The 23007-nt window shown below is 42.1% G+C and overlaps 1 protein-coding gene and 1 non-coding gene across 2 annotated transcripts; both read right to left on the reverse strand.

Annotated features, from left to right (window-relative positions):
- Positions 1-3088: 3088 nt before the first annotated feature.
- RPL3 (ribosomal protein L3) lies at positions 3089-11830 on the reverse strand. Its single transcript, XM_044454717.1, has 10 exons — positions 11802-11830; positions 9524-9716; positions 8441-8609; positions 7384-7519; positions 6265-6451; positions 5504-5664; positions 4650-4751; positions 4217-4312; positions 3929-4048; positions 3089-3194 (listed from the first exon to the last, which is right to left on the reverse strand). The coding sequence occupies exons 1-10, from the start codon at positions 11802-11804 to the stop codon at positions 3150-3152; spliced, it is 1212 nt and encodes a 403-aa protein (XP_044310652.1). The 5' UTR covers positions 11805-11830; the 3' UTR covers positions 3089-3149.
- LOC123036535 lies at positions 6005-6097 on the reverse strand. The gene has a single exon (XR_006417163.1). It is a non-coding gene; the product is annotated as a small nucleolar RNA U83B (small nucleolar RNA).
- Positions 11831-23007: the final 11177 nt, after the last annotated feature.

A 23007-nucleotide genomic window follows, 5' to 3' on the forward strand; every position in this document is an offset into this window, starting at 1 on the left:
GCCACTTAGTTTTCCACCAGAACACCAAATCTCACCAGCTGGATCCAGGCACATTAGGAAAGTGGATATAGAATTGAGGACCATGGTGCCCCTGAGCACACGAAAACCCAGATCCTGGTCTGAACAAGTATCCTTGTCTAGTTTACCCCCAAATACCTGAAGGAGCACTTACGTCCATATATGCCCGCCTGCTCCGAGATAGCGGGAGAGGCCCTTCTCCGGGAATCCTCCGTGAAGGAAATTAGGAGGGTGAGTACTCGGAGGAGGGCTTTCTCTGCAGTGGCGCCCAATCTATGGAATGCGCTCCCCAGAGAGGTCCGCCTGGCACCGTCATGTTATTCGACGCCAGGCGAAGACCTTTTTATTCAAACGTCATTTTAATTGTTAATGGTATTTATTTTATTCATTGGCCAAGGCGACTTATTTTATACTGTTAACTTGTTTTATATTGTTAATTTATAGTATTTTAATTGATGTATTTGTAAGCCGCCCCGAGGCATCCAACTTAGGAGAGAAACCAAGTTTTTTGTTATTACCTCAGCTATGTCATTTGGGAGCCAATAAGCCTTGCTGACCTTTTGCGAATTACCTGGAGATCTACCAGTAGATTCCAACCTACCTTCTGACCACTATGCATGAAAACAAGCACATCAGCCAACATAGGGATGGTTTCGTAGCCTGATTGAAGCAAGAGCCACTTTAAAAAGCCAAGTGAACGCCACCCTGTGTTTCTGCTGCATGATCCTCAAGGGTGACACACCTTCCTTCTTTGGATGACTTCACAGAACTCATTGCTAGAACTCCAATCTTGGTAATTTTACATGCACTAGAATATTATTCAGTTGCTAATAATTAGAATTACTGGGTCAATCCTTTAGGATGCTGGTTCAGAGATTCTACCAAATTCAAGTTATTTTTTCTTAAACGTATGTGAAAGACTGCAGAAGTTTTCTCTATTGGCATCCTAGTGGGGAGAGATCTTTGAAGGTCACAGATATGAGAAAGCAAAATGTGGGGGGACGGGGGGGATATAGATGCCAGAGCTGGTCCTCCATGCTCAATTTTAGTACAGCATCCTTAGCTGTAGCATGTGTGTCAAGATTTGTGGGTTTAGTGGAGCGCAATTTGTGGGAAAACACTGCAAAAGCTTTGGTGCGAAAGGGAAACCGCCAGGTTGCTATGCATTTAAACATGCTTTTTTCAGTTATTTCATGACTATATATGACATTTGTTAGCCTCTGCATAGTGTACATTTATCTTGAAATCCCAGTGATATGCCCTCCAGTCAGCAAGTGAACTAATCAAGCTGCTCCAGTCCGGAGCCAGAAATGTCTTTGTAGCTACCAGTAGCTGAAGCCCAAGACCAGACTTATTAGGCAGTGTAACGGCCACCTCACACTGCTTGCTGCTTCAGGAGCAAGTGCTGAGAATTTGCAGGGTGTCAAGGACTGAGATGTGTGCCTTAAACTAATCTGCAGCACTGGACACCGTCCAATTGGCTTCCATACTTAGAACTGAGAACACAACATTGTCTTTCACATGTAATAAAACGACCTGGGCTGACCCTGTCAAGGAGCTGGCATAGGAAGGTTGGATCTGCAGCATTGACTTTTGAGAATAGGTTAACTAAAACTGAGAGTTCAAAGCCTGTTCAAGTGTTGAAAATGATACTGAACAATCTGGATATTTAGAATCTCAGTTCCCTCTACAAACTATTTCAGCTCCTTCTTGGCCACCTGCAACCATCTTTCCTCCAATACTTCAAACCAATTCTGTAAAATGCTATGAGTCATGATTTATCAAGAACCTCTCCTATGTGCAATCATCCATATTAGCAAACTACATCCTCACATTGGCTTAAGGGTGAACCTACTCAAGTCTCACTGAATTATGAACACTTATTACAAACACTGGAAACACTACCTGTTAATTTAACCAGTTAAGTGCTCCCAGAACTGCAGTGTATGAATGCTTTATGACAGTGGTTTACTTAAGGACCCACAGTGAATTCACGGTAAAAGTACCTTCTCAGGGACATCTGATTTATGGTTTTCAGCACTATTTCTCAGGACAATGTTAAATCTAGTATCTGTACATGCTCACACCACTTAATTCCTCAAGTTAAATTGCCCGGTCCTTGAGTCTTGGCTCCTTCCTTACACGTTAATATCCATACCATGTTTTTTTGCTTGATCCATAAGTGATCCAGGAAGCTGACATATGCAAGAATGCACCGTTTTAAGCTTTTCCTCAAGCAACAGCCAAAGGAATTATCCACATCTTGGTACAGAGTGTACAGGACTGACTGCCTTGTGCCAATTTGGGTGGTGCTAGTGTGCAAGACACTAACATGGAAATGTACCAGTCCGGGCAGGTAAGAGATTTGCGGTTGCTGTAAAAACTGAGTACCAGTATGAAGAAAGCCAAGTTCCAGTAACATGTTTTCTTATATAAAGTGCGCTTTGTTTCCCCATACACTTCTGGAGAACATAAATGTTATGCAATACAGATGGACTCCAAGTAAGTAATCTGCATGAAGTGGCATTTCTCTAGTGAGAGCACTGAAAGCCAATCTCTCTTGGGGCAAGGCTGCAGCTCAGTGGAGGAATACATGGCTTGGATGTAAAAGGTTCCAGGTTCAGCCATTGGCATCTCCAGAAAGAACAGAAAAAGCCTTATTTGAAATCTCAGGACCTCAAGTGCCAACCAAGTGAGAATACAGAGCTAGGCGGATCAATAGCCTGCCTCAGAATAAAAGTTATCTCCCTCTCCTCCTACCGAATACCAACTTAAAAAAAGAATCAGTATTTGAGAGCTGTAGCTTTCAGAGACAAATCCTTGACACACTTAGCAATTGAAATTGTTCCACTTACTCTACCCTGCCTCCCCCAAAATGCTTTCAAGGCTGCAGTGAATATGTATACATGCCTCCTCAAATGGAGAATTTGCCACATAATTTCCCATCTGTTTATCCTCACAGAACAGCAAACCTATTTTCTACCCTTTTAAAATTCAAAGCCATTATCACAATCCGACTAAACACTGATTACAGCAACAGTGCTATCACTCATGAAGCATGAGGCAGAAGTGGTATTTGATATTTGTAGCTTTATTTTAGACTACAGGCGAGAACCACAACATTCCAGACACTAAGCCGTCTCCTCTTTTGCAATACGGTCTTTCTTGAGTGGTCCCTGCAAAGAGAGTTATGAACATATGTCAGTCTACACAGCAGATCCATCTCCAAATGCAACATTAGCTAGCATGTCTGCTTTATTTTTTCCCTTAAGAAGTGGAAATGAATAAAATATGACATCATTAAGACAACTGTTGACATCTGCTGCCATCTGCTGGCTGATTGTAACAGTTCATTGATGGGACTACTGGCTACCTTTCTGATGGAAAATACCTACTGCCTGTTGGATGCAGAGGCCCTTAAAATCTGATGAATTGTGATCAACACCATGCAACATTGCTATGAAGCAGCATTTCAAGTAGGCTCAAATGTCAGGATTGAAAGGTGCCGACTCTTTCCACGATCTACTAACCTCCCCGCCCCCCAAACAAAAAGTCAAGGTTCTTTTAAAAATCTGAAGCTAAAGAATGTTCAACTACATATAACTGGATTTTCAAGTGTCACAATGCTTTTGCTGTATTTAAGCAGTGTCGTGGAGTTCAAGTACTCCCAGGGAAGAAAGCCAGTAACTGTCAGACCATATGGCTAACATCACTCCATGGCCTCTTTATCCTACATGCCTGTATCTCAGCAGAAAGCAGAATTCCAGAGCCTCAGCTTATCCAAGTGGCAAAAATCATAGAAGAATTGACACTGTTCTGGAACAGTTTGTCTGCTCTTTTCATATACATTACATCAGACCAATGCTATAGGTGGCAAAGAAGTATTTCCAACACATTAGAAAACACTTACCATGAAAGCCTTTTTCTCTTCTGCTGTCTGGAAGCGGCCGTGGCCAAATTTGGAAGTGGTGTCGATAAATTTCAGGGCAATCTTTTCCAAAGCCCGACGTTTGGTCTGCACCAGCAAGGACTAAAAGAAAGGATTGGTGTCTATGTATAATTTGCTGTTCAAGTGCACACTGCCAAAATTTGAATGCAGAAACACTAGTCTAAATAGTTATTTAGATATTCCTGAATATCTAGGATGACAAACTACAACTGTATCTCCTCACCTAGGCAATATGATTGTAAGGCTTACCTTGCGCAGAGTGAGAACTCTCTTCTTGGTCCCAACAACGCAGCCTTTCAACATGATAAAGTCATTGGTCACTTCACCATAATGAACAAACCCACCCTGTGCAATAAGAACAAAGCAATATTTACTATTGTATTCTCACCTCTTGTACCTGCAATTTTCCTCCACCCCTAATAGGATCTGCTAAAGTTACTGTCTCCACCCCAAACAGAAGATACAATTTATGGCCGATAATCACCTGATACAAGTTTACAGAGATGAATGTTGATGCTGAAGCAGAATTAAATCTTTCAGAATCATTATAAGGACAGTGAAGCTTACTTCATGTTTCCAGAATGTGGCAGTCCCTCCTCATTCTGTGTTGAGGCATAACACACAATGGATTCCTGCCCAGCAATGATCCACCTAGATCCCCAATTTTAACATGAGAACTCACCAGAGGGTTAATGCTCTTATCAGACTGATCGTACTCAGTCGAAGCATTGTTTTTGATCAACTTGCCGTCCTTGATTTGGTAACCTTGGCCAATCTTGTAGATCTATGTGACCAACAAATAGGAAAAGGAAGGAGAAAAAAAAAGAGTGCTCTTCAAACAGTGAGAAGCTGGTATGAGGCACCTACAAATCCATTTGCTAGGAACAAATGCCCCCAAGTCCTCCAATGAAGAGCATGAAGCCCCACAGAAATCCCTACCACAGTTCTTTTTCACTGTTTCAACACATAAGAAATTCATACAAATTCCTTCTAAGCAGCAGACGACACACCCAGGTGGTTTATTTTGTACAATGAACTAAATTTCTCCCAAACTGCCTATTCATGCCAGAGGATGCTGAGAAGGAGATGGGGAGCAACCAAAGTTCACTTCGAAAGTCTTGCCAGTACCTGAGGACTACTGACCAATGTGCGCTTATCTTATCAGGAAGTCTTTTTTTATCCCTAACATTTCCTTGATAACTTTTAAAGACTTATGCTTCGTAATGACCAGTTAAACCATGTAGAAAATTATCTGCATGCTAAATCTTAATGTTTTGGTTATAGGACTAGATAAGCACACTAACCCTTCCTTAGTAAAATATTGTATTCTCTAGTAAAAATCATGATGCCACAGGGCAAATGTTAAGTCAAACCAAAAGTGAGAGCTTGGCACTTAGCTCTCCCAAGCTGTAGGCTCATATTCAGCCATGCAAATCATTCTCTACTGAAACAGTCTTCCTTCCACCCCCGAAACATATTTTGTAAGTTCAAGGCCATGTGTACTCAAATCAAGGCTGAACAGGGCAACACTCTCACCTTCTTATTGATCTCAGTGCGGTGATGGTAGCCCTTCTGACCAGCTCGGGCAACAGAAAAGGCCACACGAGCAGGATGCCAGGCACCAATGCAGGCGACTTTGCGCAGACCTCTATGAGTCTTGCGGGGCAGTTTTTTGGTGTGCCATCGACTAGTAACTCCTGAGAACAAAAGAAATGTAACTTTATTAAAACTGCTCAGCTTTAGCAATGTATTGAGCCCTCAAATTTTGTGTGAAAACCAAGTTTCACCCACCGTGAAAGCCTTACTTTGTACCCTTACAACTAATGTTGGCAACCAAGTCACCAATTTCCTATTGCCTCTGCAACTGAAATTAAAGGCTCAATCATTTGTACGTTTATAGTCAGAAAAGAGTCAAACAACTCCCAGCATTCCTTAGCAGTGCTTTCTTCTAAATATATACATATGATCATACCTTGAGAGTACTGTACTAAAAGAGGGAGGTGTTACAAATAACCTCTCTGGTCAATCCCAATCCCAGCTGGTCTCAGAAGGAAGGCAGCATGGAATGACTCTTCATGAGTATCAGGCACTGTGCCCAGTGCATATTCCATGACCTCATCACTGAACAGCTTTTGTCTAGCAAGCATGTAAGATACTTCCTTTCCCTCTCCCCACTGCATGCTAAGGGAAAAATAAACAGCCCCATATGCAAACATGAAACTGAGCCCTATACAGAATTTTAAAAAAAGTGCTTTTAAGTTCATTTTGGGCATACTGTGGCCTGCTGGACAAGTTACCTTTGTAGCCCTTGCCCTTGGTGACACCAATGACATCTATCATTTCATCCTGGCCAAAAACAGTTGACACAGGCACTTGCTGCTCCAGCTTTGCACGGGCCCAATCTACCTTCTCAGCCACAGTGCCACCATTCACTTGGATCTCCATCAGGTGAGACTTCTTTTGACGGAGTGGAAGCAAGCGCATCTGGGGACCAGAAAAAATGACTGTTATTGCACTGCCTAGTCCAAGATGCCTTAATTATATCTGCAGTTGCAATTTTTCCTGCATCCATGGGTATTTCCAGCTCCATTATTCCAGAGCAAAAGGCTAGTTTCAACTGCTTGTTTAAAAAACTGATTACACAATTTCAACAGATGGAACACTTTTAGACTGCCCCCATTATACACTCTGAAGGCTCTTGCACCAAAAAAGCTAGCCTATTCCTGATATACCTCAATGCTTCCTTCCTACAACAATTAACAGCTGCTTGGATAAGCTTAATTTAAGGCACTTCTCAAGTTATAACCTGAATATTTCACAGAAATCTTCCTGTTCAAACTATAAATTCTTCATAGAAATCCAGCTCAATTTTACAGCTATATACCATTTTAACTATTCCTGTAAAAAGTTTAGTAACAGAAAGTGATTTCTAAGCTGTATTTCATTACAAAAATTTTGCAAGAATTAATGCATGCTTGCTCACTTAAGGCACATAACTGCTTTTTAAAGGTTTATATGCAAAGAGATTTATGACATAGTTCAATCAGGTCCCACCATTTCCCAGAATATTAGAATACAAGGCAATTGTTCATTAAAAATCATATGATAAGCGTTTAGAATATGACCATCTGAATAAAATATTGCAACAAGCTGCCAAGTCCACAAATTAGAATGGTCGCCTTGGGTATTACATGAGCAGAGCCAGCTGGATCCAGGGATCAGACCAGATGACCTGGGAGAGTCCTTCTCACTTGCTATGCTTCTATGTAACAGGCACTGGGGGGTACAGACCCAACTAGTGACAAGGAGAACCTGTCAACCAACAGAATAGGACCTCCTGGTAGTTATCGGCAGAGCCACAGCCACTAACCTCTACAAATCTGTACTTAGGGTAAGAACCAAGTTAAAAGACTCACCTGAGTGTGGCCTATGACCCTGATAACCTGGCAGTACTTCTTCATACTGTTGAAATCCTTTTCCAGCTGCTTCTTGCCTTCGTCATCCTGCCACTTCTTGCAATACTTGGTAAAGGCCTTCTTTTTGGACTTATGCCTTCAAGGAGGGGCAGAAGAGCAGAGAGGGGATTGGCACAGCCCTTCATCAGCCCACCAAGGCAGGTGGCTGAGCGGAAGAAACTGCCAGTGAGGTTGGGTTTGGCTCATTGTTGGCTTCTAAGGAACATTTTCCACCAACAAGCGGAGCCTGGAGCTCATCAGACAAAAGGCAAACCTGCCAGAGCTGAGCGGAGCTGCCATAAATAATCCAAATAATATTAATATGCACTGTTCAAAACTGTAATTAAAGGAACGCAGCTCAGAAAACCTTCTGTACTTCAGATATTATATTCAAAGCAATTCTCTTAATTTTAATTTAAAGTTCCAAAGTCTTATCTCACAATATTAGTGCTGGGTGTTATATTCTTAGCATAAAAGGCAAACCCCCGCTCTGTTTAACAAGATGGTGGTATACATTTACTGATGCTACCTTAGATTCAGAATGATTTCCCCCGCAATGAGCTCTGTCATAGTATCAGGGGGTGGGGGGGGGGGTCTATGGTTCCCAGAGTCTATGGTAAGGTTATCCCAGTCCCAGGAAACTCATTGGAGAGTTAGTCCCACCAGTGGAGAAAGCAAAATTGTACAATTGGCCGAAACAGCAAACTACACTCAGTTACTCGACAATCAGCAACAAACGCCAAACGCGTTTTATTTATGTCCGCCCGTCGAGGAAATCATCATGTGTAGCATTCCATGTACAAAAGGGTTCCTAAGCAAGACCCTCCCACCTCAATATGAACAAGCTCTTTAAAACATTTTCATTTCTCCCATTTAAGACATGTTTTTCTACTGGCACTGCGATCAAAGCTTAGGGTTACCAGTAATCCCTTCCCTAAAGAACTATGACCCAGGAGAACTCTCATTCTTCCAAGAAAGTCTTAATGATTTCTGCACCTTTCCATTTTAATCATCATACCAGTTCTTGTAGAAACGACGTTTGCATTCATCACTGATGTGCTCAGCAAATATGGTCTTGAAGGTGCGAAGGCCACGAGGAGTTTGCACGTAGCCCACGATTCCAACTATCACCATGGGAGGGGTTTCCACCACAGTAACTGCTTCAACAACTTCTTTCTTGTTCACCTCTGAGAAAAAGAGTATGGGTTAGCACTAAAGACAGGAACAAAGCTTTATTTTTGGTACCAGAGGGAAACTGCAAATCACTGCACCAAGAAGGAACCTAAACTTTCAGGCCTGGAAGTCAGATTAAGCCTCTTAGCACAAGCTGGAATGTGAATGCTATGCTGAACAGCTAAGTATTTAAATAGAGGCTTGGAATAAATACAACACACGTTCTTATGCCTGATCTTCACAACAGAACATTAACACTGGGGGCCAGACTATCTTCTCCTACCTCTCACCTATTAATTAATAAAGTATTGTGGGGGGGTATGTATTTATGTATTTATTTGAAATACTTATATGCCACCCCATTCGCAAAAGCCTCAGGGCGGCTTCCAATACAAATAAATGGTTATACGAATACATAAAAACTGGAAACATCCCGGCATAAATATAAAATCAATAAAAAAATTCAACAATTAAAATAACGTTTAAATAAAAAGGTCTTGGCCTGGTGCCGAAAAACAAATAACGACAGCGCCAGGCGGACCTCTCTGGGGAGTGTATTCCATAAGTGGGGCGCCACCGCAGAGAAGGCCCTCCTCCGGTTCACGGAGGGTTCCTGGAGAAGGGCCTCTGCCGCCGATCTCAAGGGGTGGGAAGGCAGATATGGATGCAAGCGCTCCTTTAGATACCCAAGCCATTAAGGGATAATGAATGAATGCCAAAACATTCTTGGTGTAAGCTTCACCTCAGTTACGGACCAAACAGGCTTAGATGAACCATTTTCCATCCTCAGGCTCGCACCCAATTATAGGGGTAATAATACCACATCTTTAAGAACTACTGAGAACATATAAAAGTGCTATACAAGTGCTAAGCATCAGTAACATTTCCCTCACATTGAATTAATATCACAAGAAAAAGTCATACATACTGGATCCAGGCCTGTCAACTTCACGGACAATGTGAGTCATGCCAGCCTTGTACCCAAGAAATGCAGTGAGGTGAATGGGCTTGCTGGGGTCATCTTTAGGAAAGCTCTTCACCTTGCCACGATGGCGACGGCTGCGCTTGCGGGGCAGAAAGCCCAAAGATCCATGCCTGGGAGCTGAAAACTTGCGGTGAGACTAGAAAATAAATGACATATTTTGCTCACTAGGCATCCTGGAGTAAGTCACTCTCATAACCCAATAGGGTTCTTGTGAGGCTCAACCAATAACCTCAACCTCCTTACAAGAGATTTTTTATGTTTTAATATGATGCATTTTAATTATTACTTTTAATGTACTCTTTAATGTTTAAAGCTGCCTGTGCACTGCCCAGGCAGCTACAGCTATTGGGAGGCATAGAAATTAAATAATCAAAAAAACAATCCTGCACTCACAAGTTCCAGAGACCCCACTAGAATGTGCTTCTGCTGTGCATTTAATTTATTTTCAGCATTTGTATAGTTCTACGGAGATAAATTCCATAGTAGTAAACATTAAAAAATATAACTCTGAGAAAATTAAAACACTGCATTAAAATCATGTCTGGCCAGGCAGCAACAAAACCAGTATCAAGCCGCATTTTAAGTCTCTTAACCTCACTAGGCCAATCTACTTACTGGCCATGATGGCTATGTATTATCTCCAGTGTAAGTAGCAGTATCGCTGTTAACCAGGTACTGGGGAACCCAAGCATGAGGGTGCTATTGTGTTCATGCTCTACTTTGGGAGTCAGGCAGTTGGCTGGCCACTGCGCAATCAGAATAGTGGAATATATAGGCCTTTGGTCTGCTTCAGATCAGTCATGTTCAATCTACCACACAAGGGCTCAGTATGATAAAAAGGCAAAATTAGTGCTAATCTTGCAAATGAGAGCTGGTGTGGTGTAGCAGTTAAGAGCACGGTACTGGTGCTCAAGTGATCTGGGTTCTAGTTCCTGCTCAACAATGAAGTCAACTTGGGTGATTTCCAGCCAGTCACAAATTCTCAGTCCAACCTACTTCACAGGATTGTTGCTGTGAAGATTGAGAGCAGCATAATTATGTAAACTGTCTAGTTTTGTTGTAAGGAAAAAGGAGAATATAAATCCAATAAACTGGTTCCACAAATCACAACAACATATTAAAACTATCAACCCACCATACCAGATGTTTGTCTCCAGAACCAAAGTCAAGCTGGTCCTTCAGTTTAATCCCATAGTGCTGTTCAACATATTTCTCCTCATAGCAGAATCTAATCCTGTTATAAGCAACTTCTAAAATCATAATCTAAGATATGAGTGCTTTTGAACTTTGGACAAGAACAGTATGTGTTGCATAAGGCACTTGATTTACTATTATATAAAAATCAAAAGTCCCCCCCACACCTGCAATCAATAGCCAGTGGTGTATTTACCAGGAGCATATGAACAGACATACAAATAACCAGCTTTGCACACACTTCCTCAACCAGATGCATTCCAAATGTACTGGGCCGCAACATCCATAATTCCCAGTCATCACTGCCATAAAACTTTCCTTACTTATTAGTTCTACTTCTCTGATAAGAACTTTATTTCTGAAAGAACCAGGAGTAACTTACATACCAGAATAGCTTTACACCTTGAAATGTTACCCAAAACCTGGGAACCTATGCAAGCTTTAGTTGTACTGCCTAGTGGGCCTTTTATTCCTGGAACCTACAACCTACTGGGGTTCTCTGATCAGGTAACACCATTTGAAGTGCCCTAAACAACCAACCAGATTTTTAAGGGCTCTTCTCTATCCATTGTTAATCATGTTGCCTTACCAGGCTTATGTACTACCCTTACAGCCACCCAGTGCACAAAGAAGTCACCACACTATTAGACTTTACAAGGTTACCTACACTGCATTCTACTTTTCGAGACCTTGGAAAAATGGTTAAACTACCTTGGATTACTAGCAGAGCACTTCAGCCTAAGTAACACCAAAAAGCTTCAGACACACCAAGCCCACCTCTGTTCACATCTCTCTCATGCGGGAATTGGATAAGAAAGGGCAGACTAGCTAGGCCAGTAATACATTCAGGCGCGAGAAGGTCCAGGATTACAACACCGATTGCGATGTAAGAAGCCCCAAAATAGTTCCGGGGGTGCCTTCAGCAAACACCTTAGAACAAGAAAAATATAATGTCTGAAAGGTCCGAATCACTAAAGAAGGGATGGCCGCGGATTATGAATCTCCACCAGCCTCTCAGCCAACCTACCATTTTCTCTCCGAGTCGATGCAGAAGGGAAGTAGAAACCGGCGCATGCGCTATTTATCACTTCGCCTCCCGTATGTACGTAGATACGCACAACCAACGTTTTTGCGCATGCGCCTTCCAAATCCGAAGGCTCTTCGTGTACTTGTAGAGCGATCCTCGCGATGAGACAGGAAAAATGATAACGCCATTTGAGAAAAAGGAAGAGTTACGGATACTGAGAAGGATGGATCATGATCAATAGGCGCAATATCATAACGAAGGTTGTATTTAGGTAGTAAACCTCACTGCACTGTCGTAGGAGTTCCTTATAGGGAAGCGTGCATGTAGAAACGCATCGTGTGAGATTTGTAGGTAATTCTAGGTATACTTCAATAGGACTTTGATGCGGACTGATAGAAGTGCAATTTAAAAAACTAAATTATGAGAAACATTTATTTTAAGATAGCTGCTGCTCTTTTCCATTCCCTGGCTTTGAGCAGCTGGATTCAGATAATAGAGCTCGATCTTCTCTTCCGTGTATGCTTTCTTCCAGAGCCAGTTGCAGGGTATCAGAGGATTCCATCAAGTCCACGCAGCGTGGGTCAAGCGTGGCAATGTTACAAGAAGGGCATGAAGGTGGCAGACTTTCCTTGTTGTCCCCAGCATCTGATGTATGGGGTATTGAGAGCTAGACTGCTTCTGGATCTGGAGGTTCCATTTAGCTCACTGGTAGCTGTTTATAAACCTTTGAATTTTTCAAATCCCAGATCACCGGAGAACTCATACATGACCCACTGGATTCGTTAGGTTTAAGGTTAGGGTGAATGTCTTGTACTGGCTCACATCTTTTCAGCACTTTTGCTGAATCTTTAGTTACACCTCTCTGCACCTCCTTCTGCAGGGATGTGGGAAGGCAGTGGATCTGAATCATACCTGTTAGTGTGGTGGTGGTTGTGGTGTTTTAAGTGTGATGTATTAGTCTGAAGCTCAAAGGTAGCAACCTGTCTCAGCATGATCACATTCAGCTCTCTTTCTGATGCAATCAACTGTGGTGACATCACCCAGTCATGTAAGAGGAGTCCCAGAACAGATGCTGGAATGAGAAAGGAAAGGAAGACTTCCATGCTGACCTTACACCTAAGGGATCAAAGATAACAAAATGATGGCTGTGAAAAGACTTAAGATTTACCAGCCAACTGGGGAGCAAATGATGCTGCACAAGGCACAGCAAACACTGAGGTTTCCCCAAGCACAGTTTATGGTGCTCTGCCTTTTGATGTACTCTCTCTTTCTGAAAGTCTACAGGCCACTGCTGCTCTCCCTTACCTCTATAGGTAAGCTAGTTTTATACTGGGTCACTGTTCATGTGATTGGGATCCTCACTCTGTGGTATAGCAGCCTAAAGTTGGCAAGTATTGTGCATTTAATTCTCATGAGGAAGCTCTGGAGAGAAGTGCTGGCTCCAGTGGCCTATCTCCTGTGGCATTTTCAGGCAGCTGTAAGGAGCTTTGGTATTTCCTTGGCCAGTGCCTTGCAAGACTGTGTTGCCAAATGGACTCTAGGGTTGCTACTAGCACTCTTCAAGCACATTGCATTGCCAAACATTCCATTTCCAGGGGACCATCTCCGCTGTTCTGTGTGCGCCTTTCTTCAAGACAACACTGAAGCATATCAAGCAGTGTTACGGCAGGTCATGAAGCAAATCATTGTCTCACTCTTCCTCGGATTCCTTGATGGAGTTCAGGATGCTTTTCAGCTGTCAATAGAAGCAGTGAAATATGTCCTAACCAAATGTCTTTACTCCATCAGGCCCACATCGTGTTCAGGCTGCAAAAATAATACCTTTGATGACATCACCCATGTCCTCTCGCATTCCTGCATCCCCTTATGCAGTCGTTTTAATGGTCCTGCTAGTTCCATTCTCAAAGACATACCCCAGAGCTTTGTAGCACTTAAGTTTGTTGTGGCCACAGAGAGCATAGTTGATGGACCAGGCAAGTATGGTTTGGATGTCACCAATATCCCTCTTCATGTGAGATTCCAGAAGAAGAGTGGGACGAAGAATGCACCATTATCTATGCAAGAAACAGATGCAACAGTGAAACAAATGAAGGTGGCCTGTGTGGTCTTTATTACACTCTACCTTTCCATGTTCTTCAGTGTTATTAAGAACATCAGATAAACAGACCAGAAATGCAACCTTTTATATGTCACTGGCTCTTTTATGAAATATCTCCTTAGATCCCTACTCTCTCCTCAACCTCTGCTCACATAACAGGATAGCTGGAAGTGTGCATGATCTCAATGCTAGGCACCCCGATTAAGAAGGCTCTTCTTCACTCCATGGCCAAACAAGCTGCAGTGCAGTTTGGTAACCAAGTCCTCCTATTTAATACAGGAACCTGGGTGGACTGAATGAGGGAAGGCAGTCTCTCAGACAACCTGGTCCTGAATGGTTCAGGGCTTTATAAGCCAGCAGTAACACTTCGAATATGGCTCTGTAACTGACTGGCAGCCAATGCAGAGTTTTTCAGCACAGGAGTCCAATGAGTACAGTAAGAAGCCCCAACAAACAATCTGGCTGCTACATTCTGTGCCAACTACAGCTTCTGACCCAAATTGTGCTGGAGTTGGAGAAAGAGGACACAAGCTGCAATCCTAAATTCATCTATTAATAGCAAATTCATCCCATTGATCACCCTGGAAGTTCTGAACAGGCCCAGATCCAGGGGAACTTGGGGGGAGGGGTTGTCCATGTTGCACACAGCAGATGTAAAAAATAGTTAATTTCCTGCTAGCAGGCAGCTGCCCTCTTGCCTATCCTGGATCTGGGCCTGCTTTTGAGTAAACATGGTTAGCACTGACTTTGGAAGCTGCCTTTGTGGAGGTAACCAGCAGTGCTTTTTCAGGGTCCTTGGCCTTTCAGAGCGCTTACTACTAGACTGGCTGGGCCAGGGATTAAAACTGGGACTGTCTGCATTTAAAGACAGCTCTGGTCCCTCTCCAATATTCCAGGATTTAGTGAGACCGAAGGATTTCAATGGCTACTAGTCAAGATGGTTGAATGCCACCTTAAGTACCAGGGGCTGTGGTACTCCAGCAAATATTATTCAGAGATCTTGTGATTTCATTTGTGTAGCTTTATAATTTTGGTTTTAAGTTTAACTTTTGTTCTGTATTTTTATAATGTATTTACTGTTCTGTGTATTTTTATATTGTGTTTTATTGAGTTTTGTGTGCTGCTGTAAACCACCCAGAGAGGTTCAGTTGCAGAGCATTACAGGAATCACCACTGCCACCACAACGGAGAGCTATTGCCCTCTGCTTTTTAGTCACTGTGGGAATATTAGATAATCTAAACTAATCTAATGCTAGATTAGGTGGATGGATGGATGGATGGATGTTTGGTCTGATCCAGCCAGGCTCTTTTTATGACTTTCAAGGAAGCATGTATAAACGTGTCGTTTGTGTTGCATTTGGCAGGCAGCTTTACTGAGCTTCCTTTACCAACTCTACCCTCACCCTCATAGGAAGATTTTTGCCTTGTAATGATTAATGCTTTAAAGTTCAATGTTGCCAAAGTCAACAGCAGCCTGTTCTTCCTTTGCAGACTAAAAAGGTCTACAATCCTATACATAATTAGACATAAAAATCCTACATGTTGGCAGTTGTAGGACTTTTTTCTGTCTCAATATGCATAAGCTTGTGCCTTCAGGATGTATAACACACAGTGCCAGCACAACTGAAGACAGAGACGCCCCACATTAGGATCAGAGATAAGCCCCTGCTACACTAGTCAGCCAGCTGTTGGATGTAATGTAAGCTCAAGGCTAGGAGGGGAAACTGGAAAATTCAGAAAGGCTAAAAATGACAGGCATGCCAAGAGGACCCCAGAAACATTTCCATGGCCCTCCAAGCAGGGATTGTGCTGGCAATGGTGCCTCTGCGCTGTCCACACTTGGAGGAAACCAATGAACTCCTGAGGATGAGGGCACACCTGCAGCATGTCTGCTATGGGAAATGCCCATAATTATAGTCTACCCCCTGCTTTAACATTTGATCTTCACGTATCAGTATAAATTATTTCCTGTTTCATGCAATGCTCATTGCTATTTTCCATCTTTTGAGTGTAAATAAAGACTAAGCCAAATGCCATCACAAAACAAAGTAAGGCTGTCATCTTGTACTGTACACTGAACCCCACATTCTCAAGAATGCATCTTTTCCCTGTGCTATGATATTGTGACTCTGCTATTTCGGTGAACACAGCCAAATTTGTTGCATCCCTAATTGTATACCAGTAAAAGATAAATTTGATCATTAACTTTAATAAGGAACCAAGGAATAATAATGCTGGGAATCTTAGAGGATTAAAATTTCTTTCTCCTTGGTTTCACTATTTCCAGGCAGTTTACATCTCTTTTATCTATGAAAGTCTAGTTTAGACAGAACAAAGTCCTTCCACTCCCACCAAGTCTCAGCCAGGCATCCTAGGAGTTGCAGCTCTTTTTTTTCTGTCTAAGCATGTTTAGGATTTCGTCTCTTATTATACAGGGGTTAAAAAAAAGAAATCATTTGGGAGAAAGAAAGGCTGCATAATAAATAAGTGCTATGCTTAAATTCAAAATGTAAATATTTCAAAATCTGAGGCAGTTCAGGTTTTCAGGAGAAAAAAAAACTCCAAGTGGTCTTAAGGGAAGAAATTTTTCCCTGCCTGAATTTTCCTTGTTTTTAGAACTGCAATGGGTTCCAATACCCCTGGCAAAATCTCAGTCCTTATCCAGATCTTTTTGTTGCCAATAATACATTCTAGTTATCACACACAGTATTTTCCCCTTTCAAAGTGTAATAGTAATATTATTATTGTTAATTTTATTTCTATGCCACCCAATAGTTGAAGCTCTCTGGGCAATTTACACCACCACATAAAATACAATATAAAATACATATAACATGAAAATAATTAAATTACTATACAAAATTTTAAAACCAAATTTAAAACAAGTATAAAGTGTTGTATAGTGTAGGCTATAGCAGCCTATACAAATTATAAGACCAGTTTAAACAGCTCGTATAAGTCCCAATAAACTGATTAATTGCCCTGTGACAAGAAAAGACAGCAGGTGCATAGGGGGTGTACAATCAAAATAACACCATTTATTCAGACATATAGGAAATACATGCACCATGCAGGCAGCCCCTTCTGGGCTACCAAGTTGGAGTCTGTACAAGATGCTTTTATAACATCTCGGTTACATACACGGTTTGGAGTTGTGGGGGATCTCCTAGGCAGTTTGCTAGAGGCACAATAGGGTAAAACAATAGGATTGAATGTGACTGAGCCGCACAGCACAAAGAGAAGAACCTTCAGAACAGGCAAATGTTAGCATGTCTTGCCTGTGTCCTGAAAGGAAGACCTTTCAAGAAGGCACAATAGCATACCTATGGTGCATGTAGGGAGCAAGATTCGCAACGTGCATTCTTGATCAGATCAGGAATCCCATCTTAAATCTAAAGCTGTTCTTACAGTGTCAGGTTTTTAGCAGCCATATTATGGCAGAGCTTTTGCTCATTTTGTCCCGGCACCTGTGGTAGCAGACAATCTCCATCTGGTGCTCTAAAGATAGTGAAACTGGTGCCAGGCAGGGTTCAGAAGAGAGCTTGTGCCGTAACTGGGGCCCATCACTGAAAAGGCCCTCTCCTTGTTGCTACCAGCCAAGTGTCCCTTGGAGATGGCAGTTGGAGGCAGGCCCCAGGTCTTGTTTGACGTGTCTGGATAGATTGCAGTTGGGAGAGGTGTTCTATCAGGTATTGTGGTCCTAAGCCCTGCTAATTGGCATGATCAAGTAGCATTCTGTAAGGCACATTGCACAATGTGATGCCAAACCCAACTCTATCCTCAACATTTCCATTTCCGTAAATATTAACGATTGCACAAGGAGAGGCTAAAGGAGGGAATGAAAATAAAACTCAGAGTGAAACATGACTGCAGCACTCAGAACTATAGTGTTACTGCCTTTACAATGTAAAATAAGTACAACATGGTAATATTAGCTTCCTCATCATATTTTGCAGTGTACAAAACAGATGTGCTATACATCAGCAATATAATTGATTGAGGCTAGATATAATTGTTTCCTTCACTGATTTAAACCTGAAATTTTCTGATAAGGCATTGTGTATAATGTGGGCTAAATGGATCAGGATTGCAATCTTGCACAGGTATTAACTGACAACTAGAGGATTGTGATCAATTATTAATTCTTCTGTTGCCAAATGGAAGATAATGCTGAGGGCAAGGTATACCCAGACAAGGTGATCCCTCTTATATTGGTTTAGATGGGCTGCACTGCAGCCACTTTTTAGCGCAACCTCTGTTTCAGCCATCCCACTTCATATGCATGCATGGCAAGTGTATGAGTATAATGCACTATCCTGAGCACAATTTTCTTACTAGTTGCTGTGGATGACAAAGACTGAAGTTGTTCTTTAATCTGTCAATCTCATAGACGGGGCATAATGTTATACTGTTCTGTGCTTACCTTATGATCTTATGTGGATCTAAGGAATATGCAAATATTTATGATAGAAGAATGCAAGACAGTCTTGCTGGATCCTGGCAAGGGTCCATCTGGTCCAGTATGCTGCAGACACAGTGGCTAAGCCACAAGTAGGATTTGCGGGGAGATCCACGGGTAGGACTTACATGCAATTTATTTATTTGTTTGTTTGTTTGTTTGTTTGTTTATTTAACTTCTATGCCGCCCCATTCGCCGAAGCCTCAGGGCGGCTCACAGACATAAATAAACTTCGTTAAAATAATATAAATTAACAGTATAAATAGCACCCTTCTGCTCATGCTCCCCCCCAACTGATACACACAGGCATCTGCCTCTGATAATCAGGCAGGTTTTGCCTTTGTTTGTAGTTTGACACTGCCTGTTCCCTACAAAATCTTTGATAGAGCTTGTTGCTACTAACCCAAGGGCTTTTCCACACAAGGCTTTTCTTGTGCAATTGTAATGGTTTGTTTCTGTGTTTTCACATGCAGAACACAGGACATTGTCAACAGATTTAAAAACAGTCCACATCTTACTAGTTCTCACCCCTCTTTTCACTGCAAATCTTGTTTGTTTTTTTAAAGTCCCACAACAGTACTACTGTGTTCTAAAAATACAGAAGTTCCACAGCAGTATTAATCCTTGGAAGGTGGTACTCCTTTCTCATGGGAGGTGTACCTTTATTCTTGTTGCTCTGTACCTGAGCAATGCATTTTTGGCAAAACTGTGTTAGGCTCAGTTTTACTTTTGCCAAGTCTAACCTTATGTGAAATAGCCAGTGGCAAAGGGGTTTTTATCAGAATAGCAGGAAACCCTGGATATGCTAGTTATATGGAGGGTTGGGGGAATAGTGGATCTCTTAAATATTGCTAAGGGGATGGTTGCACATGGGTATAACCACACTGTACTTGAATGCTGCCCCAAATTCAACGCATACTTAATAGAGTAGAGGCTTAACAGAGCAGAGGCTTGAAATCTGTGAGTGATCTTTCAAGGTATGGGTGAAAGGAAGGTAGGCATGCTCAAGAGGGCAAGCATTATTCTGCTTTTTGAATGAAGAATGGACTCCACAAGACACACCACCCCAACACACAAATTCAGCACATATTTAACAGGGAAAATAACTTGGAATCTCCAGTTGTGTACTTGTGGCCATGAAACATGGGAGCAGGAATGCTCACAGTGGCGCACTGGTAGGGGGGCAGCTATGGTTGGTAGGGCAGGCTTTACTTTGCTTTTTGGGAAGAGGAGTGGACTTTCAAACTTATGCAAAAGGTATATGTGCTCCCAAAACTTCCTTCTATCTTCTCTTGTAAAAATATTGCTTTGTGACTTTCACTGTATCTCTGTGGCCACAGGTGTTATGGATGCAGGAATTGTGCCTGTGGGGTTTTTTTGTTCAACAACCTGATACCTACATACAGAAAGGTTTTTTTTTTTTTTCGGATTTATATCCTGCCTTTTTCCTACAAAGGGCTCAAGGCAGCTTACATCATCTCTCCTCCTCCATCTTATCCCCACAACAACAACCTTGTGAGGTAGGTTGGGCTGAGAGCCTGTGACTGGCCCAAAGTCACCCAGTTGGCTCCATGGCTGAGCGGGGACTCGAACTCAGGTCGCCTGAATCCCCATCCCATGCTCTTAACCACCACACCACACTGGCTCTCAACAACACAGGTTTGTGTTGTTGGTGGTGCTACAGTGCTGTGGGCAGGCCCTGAGTGCTTAAATGGACTTTCTACTATTGGCAACATCCCATCATGTTTCACCCAGCAATCTGCACTGCATATTATGATAGTCAGCAAAGGAAAAATGGCACTGGAAGAATAGCGTAGTCAGTTCATGCATATTATGATACAAAAGCAGTGAGATTCGAGCATTATTTATTTATTTAGACAGCTTATATGCCGCTCCCTTCGCCCCCTCTTAACGTACCAAGTCATGGCTATTTTAGCAAGGACAGAGCAGTTTGTACTCAAAGCATTAAAACAGGTGTTCTAGCCACAAATTCAGTTTACTTAACTTTCTATATGAATGGTAAGCATTTGACCTGAAAGGTCACTTCTTGTAATTTGGAAGTTTTGTCATATTTGAAGGCTAACGTTCAATTAATTTTGAAAAGTGATTTCCGAAGTTTTTCTTTTGTGGTCAGTTTCATCTGCATAGTTGTTCCCTAAGTGAATTACCATACATTTTCTCAGAATCTAAATTCCAAGGCGGTGCAGTTTTATAATCTCTAGAAAATATTTGAATTAATTCATAATCAGCTGCACATAATCAGATATTGGTAGGAATTGTATCCGAGCTTCCAGTGGTTGAGTAGAAGTTGCCCTTTTCAGGATAACCTTAGAACATCACACATGAAATCATGTGGTAAGGATTGGGCTGCCAGCTTATACTAGGCATGCTGATGTGCATTAACAGGGGTCTGGGTGGATTTTTCTAGTACACAGATTAGTGATGAGGGGAAATTCTCCTGCTCAATGTCTGTCTGTCAGCCTGCTATAATTAAAGACACAGGAGCAAAGTCAATAAAATTTGGCAACTCTGTGCTGGGGTAACTTTAGTCTGTTTCTGCATCAATGAAAGTGGATGTATAGGACATTTAATGAACAGATGCTCATTCTGAACATAATAAAATTTAACCACAGCTTTGTTTCACAGCACATCACTTGCCCAGCCTGACTTTCTGAAATTCATTTTGTGTCTAGGACAGATTAGGATTGACCTTTCCTGTCCTCTCCCAATTCTACCCTACTGTCTTGCTGAAAATTCAGTGAATGGCTGACAAATCAAGTAATGTTTCTTTCCCAAATGTTGCAACAATTAGCACACCTCTTTCTGCAAAACAGTGTCCTGGCTTCTTGTTGAAAAGATGACCTGTTAATTAGTGATGATGACCTGTTAATAATTAGTTAATTGTGAACCACTTAGGGAATCCAGTAGGACTATTGAAGCAGTCTATAAGATCAATCAATGCATGCTAGTATTCCCAAGGTCATTACACAAGTTCCTAGGCTCGTGACATTTCTACTTATTAATTCACCTTGCATTTTCATGGCTATTTCCAGCAGTCCGGGCAGGCAACTTCAAGCTCTTTAAGAGGGTCATACTTTTCCAAGGTGGTTTGGAAGGAAGGCAGAAGCTTGTGTATCATACCTAGTCACTTGCAAGTACCTTAAAGCTTACTTCCTTTCTTAGTAACACAAGCTCTAGGATCTGTTAGTAATAGCACCTGAAGCATATGGCTGGGTGAACAGTTTCATAAAATAAGGACATACAGTAAGTAATTTTCAGTGGTTGCTCTTGATCAATTGAATTTTAAGATTTTAAAGAGAGTCAGCCCTTATAAGGTGTTTCACCTGATTTTTAACCTGTGTTTAAGCTGGAGGATGCAGATGTGTTCTTCCCTTTTAGTTGTAGAAGATAAAATACATATTCTTTTACTGTTGCATGTTCCTAATTGGCTAACTGGTTTTGCAATCCTGAACAGGTATTAGCGAACTGGTGATGAAATTATTTCTTCATAGCATTGAAGTACTGGTTTTTATTCAAGACTCCCAGAACAAATTACAAGAAAGGAAACAGTCAAGGAGGGAGGAGAGGGGAAGTTTGCTGTTCAAATTCAGTTGCCCAGATGGATGGAACTAAAATATAAGCTGCATCTATTGTCCAATTGGTGTGGCCTGTTCTTTGCCAGCCTGCTCCTCTTATTTTCTGCAGTTTTTCTTTTCTGTTCAGGCCCAGTCTGTTGCATCTCTTCTGTTCCAGAGCCAGTATGGTGGTTAGCATGGAGATTGGAGACCTGGGTGATCCAGGTTCAAGTCCCTACTGCACCATGAAGCACACTGGATGACTTTGGGCCAGTCACACAACCTACCTCGCAGGGTTGTTGTGAGGATAAAATGGAACTATGTCAGCTGCCTTGGGTTCCTTGCAAGGAGAAAATAGTGGGATATAAATGTAAGATTATATAATGAGAACAATCTCATATCCTCTCAGGCCAAGGTATTTCCAACAGGTACCTGCTGAATCATGGAAGATTCCTTAAGTGGTTAATCACTATTGCTGAACCAAAGCTAACCTGCTGTTTACCCGCAGGCATTGTACTATTGTCATGGGTACACATTAGGCAGAATTTGTGGCATCACTGATGTTGCACAAAGCACACAAAAATACCCAGCAAATCTCTAGAAGTGCTTTTACCATGCATTTTTCCTGCTGTTTTTAACTTTTGTGACAGATGAGTGCTTCCTTGGCTCAATGTTCTCTTCTTCCAATCTTGTCAGCTGCCTCCAGGCATTTGTAAAAAGGCAGGCTGTAAATCCTTAAAAAAAGGCTTTAACCCTGACATTTGTTGGCAGAATCTATTTCGTTTTCAGGCACTGGTTCTTCGCTGGTAGGTCAAGTCCCACAATTGGATGTTCCTGGCAGGTGGTAATATTAACTAATTGATAATAGTGCAGTTCTATGTACGTCTAGTGCTCATAGGATTAGGATGGTACCTAACTGGGCCCCACAATGCACTGCTTGAGTGGAAAGTAGGTCCCGCGCCTGAAGAGGCCTGCGAAGAGGCCGTTGTCCAGAGGAGCTCTGCGGCGTCCCGGCCACGCTCCCCTCGCCCCGCCCCCTCCCAAGCGGCAGGGCGCCGAGGCGGGGCGTCCGCG

This window comes from Varanus komodoensis, unplaced genomic scaffold (genome assembly GCF_004798865.1).
Source record: "Varanus komodoensis strain SLA01 unplaced genomic scaffold, ASM479886v1 scaffold8, whole genome shotgun sequence".
Classification (NCBI taxonomy): domain Eukaryota; kingdom Metazoa; phylum Chordata; class Lepidosauria; order Squamata; family Varanidae; genus Varanus; species Varanus komodoensis.